Genomic DNA, 9,781 nt, shown 5'->3' on the forward strand with positions numbered 1-9,781 from the left:
CATATGTCATGATTACATATGATGTTAAATTTAGCTTTTATCAAATTTCATTTAAAAAAAAAAAAAAAAAACTTTTGTTTTAAAAATAATGGTAAATTAGCAATTCTTTAAAGTTGAAACCCCTAGGAAGAGAGAGCCTGCACTCATTTTGATATAAACAAATTGTGTGATAATAATAATAATTGTTATCAGTTTTTTTTTTTTTTAATACCTTTTTTGGGTCTCTTGTTTTCCTTTTTATTATATTGTCCCTCCTTCTGATGTTTTTTGCAAACCCAAAGTAATCTACCCCACTTATACCGAGAAGTTCTCTTTTCACTGCTCAGCTGAAGTTTTTATACTGAGAAGTTCTCTTTGCACTGAGCAGCTAAAGTTGTTGTAAATTGCATTTTGAAACTATGATCTTGCTTTAATTCGTTTCTTTTAGCTAGTTTCCAAGGGAGTCCAAATCTTGCCCGCCTCTCTTGTCAATGTGCTGCTAATTACTAAACATACTTAATTTGTTTTAATCCTGGATCAAATTTCTCCTTATTTTTGTAGACATTATGAATCAAGAGAGAGGCATGAGGCTAACTCCTGAGTCGTGGCAAGCAATGTTTTTTGATTGCTTCTTTTGGTTTATAATAAAAACCATATTTCCAAGGAAAATAGATAAATAAATCTCTACCCCACTCCCTTCCCACCCATACGGCCATACCCTGTTACTTCAGACCTCTCGCATCCCCATTCAATTTCTCATCTCTCTATCATGCTCCCTAATGGCCCATCATTCTGTCCTTACTTCCCTTGGATGCAGTAACTCTTTTTGGGCTTTAATAGGCCTCAATGATGAGTTCTCTCTATATATATATATATATATGCATATATGGAAATTTTATGGTGAGGATGGTCCGTATGAAAACCGCAGTATTAGTGACGGTTTTTTCATAGTATTAACAACGATTTTTTAGAAAATGGTTACCAATACTATGAAAAACTATCACCAATACTGTGATCTGCATAAGGACCGTCCGCACCATAGATGGACTGTATGTATATATATATATATATATATTTAAATTAATAGCACTTTAGTGTCTAATATTTTATTCAGATTGTGGATTTAATTTTCAAATTTAAAATTTTTCACAATGAATTCTCAGTTCACAATTTATTTGCATTACTTTAATTTCCAACTTGGTTTACAAAAAGCTTAAAAATTGAAAAAAAAATCGATTAATTTTCTTTTTAATTAATTTTTTTAATCTTGTTCGAAAAATTAGAAAATCAATCATTTTTTTTTAAATTTAAACTTTGATTAATTCAATATAGAAATTAATTTGAAATTTGAACAACTATGAAATAAATTTTAAATTATAAACACGATGTAAAATGCTTTTAAAGTTGAAAGTACAATATACAGTCTAGCTAAAGTATATAGTATTAAAATGTAATTGATGCAAATTATTTATTACATGAATTTGCAAGCTCCATACAATTTAAATAATTTATCTATATGAAATAGGTATAAAATTATTTATCAAAAAAAAAAAGTATGTATAAAATCATAACATTATTTGGAAAAAGAAAAAAAAGAAAAAAGTGAGAGGAAGAAAGGAACATAATTAGGTATGGAAACTGGAACAAACACGCCAAGCATTCCAGTGTTACTTGTACCAATGAAACACTTTAACCTAACCTAGTAGAGTAGTCACTTACATATATTTAAATTTTATTATTAAATGATATCAACCTCAAGAAGCACGTTTGCAAATAAGCTCAATTAATAAATATATTAATCTTTATTATTATTAAATTGATTTGATTCCTTTGTTATAAACTTTTGCTTAATTAAACCGATCGATGATCGCAGCACTGTCTAAAATTTGAGGCGGTCGACAAATGGCGTGAATAAAAAACATGTCGTGTAAGCACGGGATGGCCATTCAATATAAATAAATAAAAAGAAAGCACGTGTTTTTTTTTTTTTTTTTTTTTGGAATTATTATTATTATATTATTAATAACTCATTCATATTTCTGTATATAAAAGGTCTCACCAGATAAGACTGGAATTCACCCTAAAACAAAAACAAAAGAAAAAAAGAGTCCCTCAGTGAGTTCAAATGGCATCCTCAGCGGAAGTAGAAAACCAGAGAGAACTCTATGATGCAGTGGAAATTAGGAGGGAAGAAGAAGGAGTAGAAAGTTTCTCATACGCAATGCAACTGGCTATGTCCTCTGTACTGTCCATGTCCATGCAATGTGCAATCGAGCTTGGCATATTTGATATCATAGCCAAAGCAGGTCAGGAGGCCAAGCTCTCTCCGTCAGAGATTGCAGCTCACATGCCCACCACCAACCCTGACGCACCCGCCATGCTCGACCGCCTTCTTAGGCTCCTGGCCTCCCACTCTGTTCTTACCTGCTCTTTGGTTGCACATGACCACCACCTTAATGCTAATGGGTCTAATTTCCAGAGGCTATACGGTCTCTCTCCTGTCTCCAAATTCTTTGTCACCGACAATGATGGCGTTTCCTTAGGCCCTTATATGGCACTCGTACAAGACAATGTCTTCTTAACAAGCTGGTCTCTCTCTCTCTCTCTCTGTGTTTTCTAATTAATTTAGTAATTTCTTTTATTCCTACACTTGATATAAATAATTTAAAAAAAAAAAAAAAAAAGGAACTCTTCCGACTATTATAACTTGCTAATATGTAGGTCACAACTGAAAGAAGCCATTCTCCATGGAGGACTACCCTTTACCAGAGCTCATGGAACGCACGCTTTTGAATACCTTGACTTGGACCTCAAGTTTAGTAAGGTTTTTAACGCTGCTATGTGCAATCATAGCACTGTCGTTATGAAAAAGATCCTTGAATTGTACAAGGGTTTTGAACCTCTTAAGCAACTGGTTGATGTTGGTGGTGGTTTGGGAGTGAACCTTAAATTAATCACTTCCACATACCCACACATCAAGGGTATTAACTTTGACTTGCCTCATGTTATAAAACATGCTGCTTCTTATCCAGGTATATGATGTTAGCTTATTAATTAGCTCAATCTTCGATCTTGTTTCTTTTGAATCTTTTTTTTTGTTTTTTTTGGTGGATAATAATATGTTTCTTTTGAATCTGCTAAAGCCTAGAATACAAGTTCTTATTTTATCATTGATTTATAGTTTTAATTGGATTCTGAATTGAATAGAGCGCCCTTCGATAGTTTGTTGTTTATTATATTTCACACAAAACTACGTATATGTTGCAGGTGTAGAACATGTAGGTGGAGACATGTTTGCTGGTGTCCCACGTGGAGATGCCATTTTCATGAAGGTATTTTCCGAAACAACATTCGAGACATATATATTCGTTTTTCCATTTAATTTGTCTTAATTTTTTCCATTGAAAATGCTATTAAGGATATTGGTGAATAATTTTGTAGTGGATACTTCATGATTGGAATGATGGGAACTGCATAAAGCTGTTGAAGAATTGCCACAAGGCCATTCCAGACAATGGAAAGCTGATTGTTGTGGAGGAGCTTCTTCCGGTTATGCCAGAGACTAGCACTGCTGTGAAGAGCACCTCTCAAATGGATGTTCTTATGATGGCTCAAACCCCTAAAGGAAAAGAGAGGAGCAAACAAGAATTCCTAGCCCTGGCAACCACCGCTGGATTTAGCGGCATCAGATTTGAATGTTTGATCTGTAATTTTTGGGTTATGGAATTCTTCAAATAGATCTGATGTCATAAACTTGCATTGTTTGATGCCAGCTAGTAGCACTCTGAAGATCATTAGAGGGATCATGTGAAACTGAAATGTTTTAATTTCTTCTTTAATTGTTTCCTTTGTATGTGTTTATTTGGTGTTATAAATCTCTGAATAACATTGAATCTTAATTATAATATCCTGAGAAAATCAGGAGGAATCCCTAACTTTTAACAGAAGATCTATCCATTTCTGAGATTTATAGAGTGACATTGAAATGCTTATTTGAAACGTAGAAAGGTAAAAGAGGAAGAAGAAGCGGCTTGATAAACTAGAGTACTAAAGTCAATAAAATTGCTCATAATTATTTTACTAAAGTTATACTTGACCTTTCCCTTCCAAGTACCATAAAGAAAAAGTGATTGTTCAAATTACAAGGTTCTAGAGGGGAAATGAAATATATAATAGTTACATGTATCTTCGAGACAAAGTACATTACATGGATTTATGCTAGTTAGATGCTTATGCCAACAACAAAATCAAGGATGGTCGACATATATATGCACAATGCTCCGAGATATTTGCTTCAAAAAGGGAAATTTTCACTCATCTCAGCAGCATTACCTTCTGGTTTCCTCTAGCTGCTTCCAATGATTTCGCTGTATGTCTCCTTAATTTTCTTTATCAATGCTTCCCTGAATTTTCATCAACCATGTTCAATAAAAAATATGTTAAAGATGAAAGAGATACAATGCAATGAATTGGGAATTACTGGTAATTAATTGATACTAACCTGTCAGGTTTGAAAACCAGGTTCTTGTACGCGAACCACTGCAAGAATGCAACATTGAAAAGTGGGTAAGAAGATAGAAAAACAGCGTTTTTCAATGTCATGGAGGATATGGAGGATATATAAACAGTTAAATAATCAGTGATACCATGTTTGAATTTCAGTTCAAACTTGTAAAAAGAGAGCATAGACTCTTTTTTATATATTTTGATATAAACAACTGGTAATTGTTAGTATTATCTTTTATAAACTTTTAAAAATGCTTAGAAAAAATGATAATTATTCAGTTAGCTTATCTGCATACAAATCAGATATATACTTTGAAACAGGAATTAATAAATTTATTGACTAGGATGCAAATATACAATAGAAATTGAGGATTGATCGCACATTAATCAAAAAATACAGGTTGCTGCAAGGAAAGAAGATGTATAAGTTTAAAGATTGTTTGATTTGAAGAACATCAAACAAAAATCCAACTTACCCCACTGTAACCAATTCCTACAACCTCAAGAACTCCAGGAATTAAAGGAAGCCTATCAATAGCCTGTACAAACAAATATATAACCAACTATCTCTTAGAAATCATTCACTACTCACACAAAATCAAGTAATTTCTCATATTTAAAAATAATGTGCATATATTGAGAGGAATTACTGACCGAAATCAACCCACTGGAGCCCCAAAGAGCAACAATAGCAGCTACCCCCAGTGAACTCACAGCATACTTATCTTCAACTTTATCCCACTATGCAGCCAAAGGCAAAAGAAGAACATGGTTGCTAAATAAAATACAAATACTTAATGGGTTCCCATTCAGCAAAAAGAGAATAAAAAGATTAAATTGCATACAGCTTCTTGAATAGATTTGATAAACTCTGGAAGCTCAGTTGCTGCAACTTCTGCAGGAGCTTCTCCAGTAGCCATGGCCATGACATTTCGGGCAACCTTACGACCTGAAATCACAATTTTCAGTGTAAAGATTATTTTTTTAAATATATATATATATATATATATATATATAAACACGCTATAATTTGCAATTAGAACTGAAAAGAAATGGGTTTTATTGTGAAAGGCTCACAGTAAGCAGTGCTCTTCCATGGGCGCTTCTGAGACTGGACTGGAGGTGGAGGGTGGGTGGGAAGGGTCACACATTGCGGTGATGAAGCAGCTGATTGGCGAGGGGCTTTGGTGTCAACCAGGGTTGATGAGGAAGAGATAGTAAGTGCAGAGGATGAGGTGGAGGCCATTGCAATGAATCCCTACAGGTTCTTATTGGTTTTTGATTTTTTTTTTTTTTTTTTTTTTGGGTGTTCCTGTGAGAGATTCTGAGGCCGTTTGGATGAGAAAAATGGTTAGAGAATGCGATAAGTTTTTTAATTTATTTCTCTCTAGATTTTTTTTTTTTTTTGGGTGTGTGTGCCTGTTTTTTTCTTTTTTTCTGGTTTATTACATTCCGGGGTCTGATAATCTGGCAATGGGAATGTGGAGATGGTTAATCTCCAAATATGTGGTTGGACAACCACTCGTTTTGCGTCATCTAGATAGTGTGTGATGACATGGCTCAAGGATAGACATTTAATGGTATTTGGTTGGATAGAAATGCTCTGGCTTCGACCTCTAATGCCAAAATGAATTCACTGTATTATCTTCCTCGAAAGCCCAAAAATATCTTTCTTTTATAATCTTCAATGTAAGTCCAACACTGTGTTAAAAAGTTCACATTTGCCTGCATCTTATAGGTAATACGATAATGCTTAAATGGTACAAACCCCTTAGCCCTTTAATGTGCATCTCTTTCTTCTTTTTTTGACTTTTCATTCCTCCCCCCCCCCCCCCCCCCAGCCCTTTAATGTGCATCTCTTTCTTCTTTATTTGACTTTGCTTCCCCCCCTCTCTCCTCTCTTACCATAAGACCTCAAACAGGGGTACCATGGTAAATGTGGTTGATTTGGAAAACATTTTTTTTGATATAAGAAAAGTCTTATGGGGAAATATATCTGCCTGTAATATGTGACTGGATAGGACTATTAGGACCCCTCAATTATAGGATATTGCATGACGTTGCATTTCCTTTTTTGAAATGGTCAATGAGAGTTTGGAAGCAATCTTCTTACTTCAATGTAAAGATTGAAAAGAAAGTAATCATACATGGGCAGGAGCACATTTTTTTTATTTCTCTCTTTCTTCTTCTTCTTCTTCCTTTTTTTGTTTTTGTTTTTGTTTGGTTTTGTGGACTACGAAGATAGCATTTATTATTAATTTTTATCCGGTTTGATTTTGAAAAAATAATAATAATAAGGAAAAGAAAAATAAAAAAAAAAATGTAGCAGCTATATTTATGCATGCGGTGTAAAGATAAGAATGAAAAGAGAGACCACACCTTAGTCCAGTCCACAGATTGGAATATGGGCCATAATAAAAACATTTGAGCCCACTAGAAAAGACTGGTCGGAGTCGGTGGCCATTTTTGGCACGGAGTTCTTAACCTCTTTTTCTTTCTGCACCCATTTGTAAGTAATTTTTTTTTTTTTGGGGGTAACGACCAAGTTGTCAGTAATTTTTTTTTTTTTTTGGGGTAATTCCAATTTGTAAGTAATTGATTAAGAAAGGTCGTGGAAATTTTATTAAACAAATAAAAGCATAAACTAATTGTTTCCCGGATAAGGGAGATTCTTTTACCCTGATATGGAAATAAATATGGAAATAGGCCAAACGAAAAAAAAAAAGATCATAGTTTCATGATTTGAAGGCTAAACATAGAGAGCCGTTGGTGTACAGGGACATCTGAAACGCCGAAACCTAGTATAATAGGCCCTTTTTTTTGTTTATTTTGCTTCCCCAAATAATGCAAACCTCTTTTTTTCCATGCTTTTAGTTCTCATTCTCAATGATGCTTATTTACCCCAAAAAAAAAAAAAAAAAAAATTCTCAATAATGCAATAAAAACTAGTAAAAAAACTATTCAACACATCACAAATCCAAATGTATGCATGTGTGCATGAAAGAGCACACACGTCCAGTCCATGTCCAGCTTCTGTCTGTCAAAGCGTGGTTGACTACACAAACTCTATCTCATCCCCAAAAGAAAATAGTTTGACCCTTTTGATCTTGGTGTTGAGATTGATTCAAAGAGAGAGAAAGAGAGAGAGAGGACATTAAAAAGAGAAGAAGTAGAAGAAGAGGAAAGGAAGCGGAAGAAAGGTCCATCCCTGAGTGACCGTACGTGGGGCATTGCAGGTTATGGTGTAGGATTGGGAGGAGTGTAGCTGATCAGAAATAAAGGAAAAAATGGGTCAAAGCGTGCATGGCTTTTGGACGTTGAATTTGTGACTGGTATCTGTCTGCCTGTAATTTGATCCAAAAAAAGGGGTGTGGGACCCGGGATTTGGGGAATTGAGAATTTGTTTCAATGAATCCCATGATCTGATTCTGAATCAGTGAATCTGATTGATTGTACGGTGTGATTGGAAGGCTTATTAGTTAAGAGAAAGGATGGTCTTCCTTCCAAAGCGTGAGGGTGAGGCCAGAGGGCTAAGGGGGAGGGGGTAAAGGTGAGATTGAATCATTGAGGGTGGTTTAGTAGTAGACACACTAAAAATGAGGGCTGGAGTCTGGGCCTTACGGATTTCCAAAAACAAAGTCTCCAAGCAGATCTCTATCTGTCAAGATCAGCCATCTGAGAATCTCTGACCCTCTCTGGCCCCATTCATTCACAACCGTTTATTAAACAAATAATATAAAATAGAAGATATGTCAGCCAGCTTTTACTTGGGACAAAACCCGGTTAACCATGTTTAGACTCTTTAGTCAAAGCCATCACACAGACAGCACAAATTGCTGGGGGTCTTATTTATGAGTTTTGAGAAATAAAAACATTAAATTTTTTTGCCTCCTTTAATTCCTTAGTTAGGATTTCATGCATGGCGATCATAGGAACAAAAAAAAAAAAAAGGGTAAGTGAGATTTGTTAGAGAGGAGTCAGAGGGCAGAGGTAGGTCTACGGAATTTGAAGTGAAAGGGAGTCCTGACTGTAGCCTGTGTTGATACTACTTATGCCTGAATCCACGCAGTTTCATTTTTCTTCTTTGGAAATTGAGGATTTTTGTAGCGTTTTCAAACTCTTGTCTTCCACCACCCACAACCCAACATATATATTTTAATATTCATAGATTATAATGAACGCCTCCTATTTGGACTCTCCAATCTGAAAGAAATAGTAACTTCCAAAACATCCAAACACCAACCCACCACCTCAAAAGTATCGATGTCAAAATTTCAAGCTTGTGCTTGCTCCAGAGAGACACAAACCATACAATTTTAGATTTCACCACATATATATTATTATTAAATCACTTAGTTGCTTTGGTAATTAAAGAGGGAGAGGGCTTCTCAGTGAAAATTATCGGCGGAAGTGGAACCATTATCCACCGTCTAAATAGGTCCCTCTCCAACAACGTCACATATGAAGTGCCCCTGAAACGCATATGGGGTTTACTAAATTTTGAATCCTCAATCTCAAGACTTACAAAGTGACGGAATGGTTGGTTTCCTACCATATTGTTAACTGACTTTAGGATTAAACATAATTACCCAAATTATATATATAAAAAAAATTATTATTTTTTTACAAAAACATTTAAAAAAAAAAAACTATAGATCTAGCAAATATGATTTGCATACTTCATATTGATTACAAGGTCACTCTTTATCTCACCAAAAAAAGAAAAAAAAGAAAAACAAAGGTTGCTCTTTATTATTATTATTATTTTTAAAGGGTTATTAGCACTAGTAGTATCTCAACAATAGTCATATTTGTACTATGGTTTGTAACTTTTTCTTCTTTTTTTTGGCATTTAGTCCCTAAACTTTAATCTTATTACATTTTTTTTGGTTCTTGAGACATTTTTAGTCTGAAGTTTATCAAATTTGGGTGTCCAATGCACTTAATGTAACATGTAAGGGGTTTTATGGAATAATCCAATTTTATAATTTTGTTATTTTCATGCTATATAGGTGCATTGCATATTTCAAAATTGTTTTTAAATTAAAAATAGTTTGACGGTTTAAAATATAACAAAAAAATAAATTTGTAAATCAAAATGCTAAAAATATAATAAGGATTAAAATGCAAATGTGAGCATAACGCAGGAACTAATAGTATCATTTATAACCTCTTCGTTAATATATGTTAAGAGTGGTGTGGTAGCAAAACACATAAGAAATGAGCCACAAATCAATTTGTTGTACAAAAATTTACTTCATAAACATCAAATCGCATACTCCCAAAGTCGGTGAAG

General features: G+C 34.2%; 2 protein-coding genes across 2 annotated transcripts; one reads left to right on the top strand and one right to left on the bottom strand.

Annotated features, from left to right (window-relative positions):
• Positions 1–2,042: 2,042 nt before the first annotated feature.
• On the top strand, positions 2,043–3,884 carry LOC107423795 (cathecol O-methyltransferase 1). Its single transcript, XM_016033429.4, has 4 exons — positions 2,043–2,568; positions 2,701–3,011; positions 3,247–3,311; positions 3,421–3,884. The coding sequence occupies exons 1-4, from the start codon at positions 2,105–2,107 to the stop codon at positions 3,715–3,717; spliced, it is 1,137 nt and encodes a 378-aa protein (XP_015888915.2). The 5' UTR covers positions 2,043–2,104; the 3' UTR covers positions 3,718–3,884.
• Positions 3,885–4,027: 143 nt separating this feature from the next.
• On the bottom strand, positions 4,028–5,957 carry LOC107423796 (protein CURVATURE THYLAKOID 1B, chloroplastic). The gene is made up of 6 exons (XM_016033430.4): positions 5,563–5,957; positions 5,331–5,434; positions 5,140–5,226; positions 4,962–5,024; positions 4,481–4,518; positions 4,028–4,382 (listed from the first exon to the last, which is right to left on the bottom strand). The coding sequence occupies exons 1-6, from the start codon at positions 5,729–5,731 to the stop codon at positions 4,325–4,327; spliced, it is 519 nt and encodes a 172-aa protein (XP_015888916.2). The 5' UTR covers positions 5,732–5,957; the 3' UTR covers positions 4,028–4,324.
• Positions 5,958–9,781: the final 3,824 nt, after the last annotated feature.

Source organism: Ziziphus jujuba, chromosome 7 (assembly GCF_031755915.1).
Source record: "Ziziphus jujuba cultivar Dongzao chromosome 7, ASM3175591v1".
In the NCBI taxonomy this organism is placed as follows: domain Eukaryota; kingdom Viridiplantae; phylum Streptophyta; class Magnoliopsida; order Rosales; family Rhamnaceae; genus Ziziphus; species Ziziphus jujuba.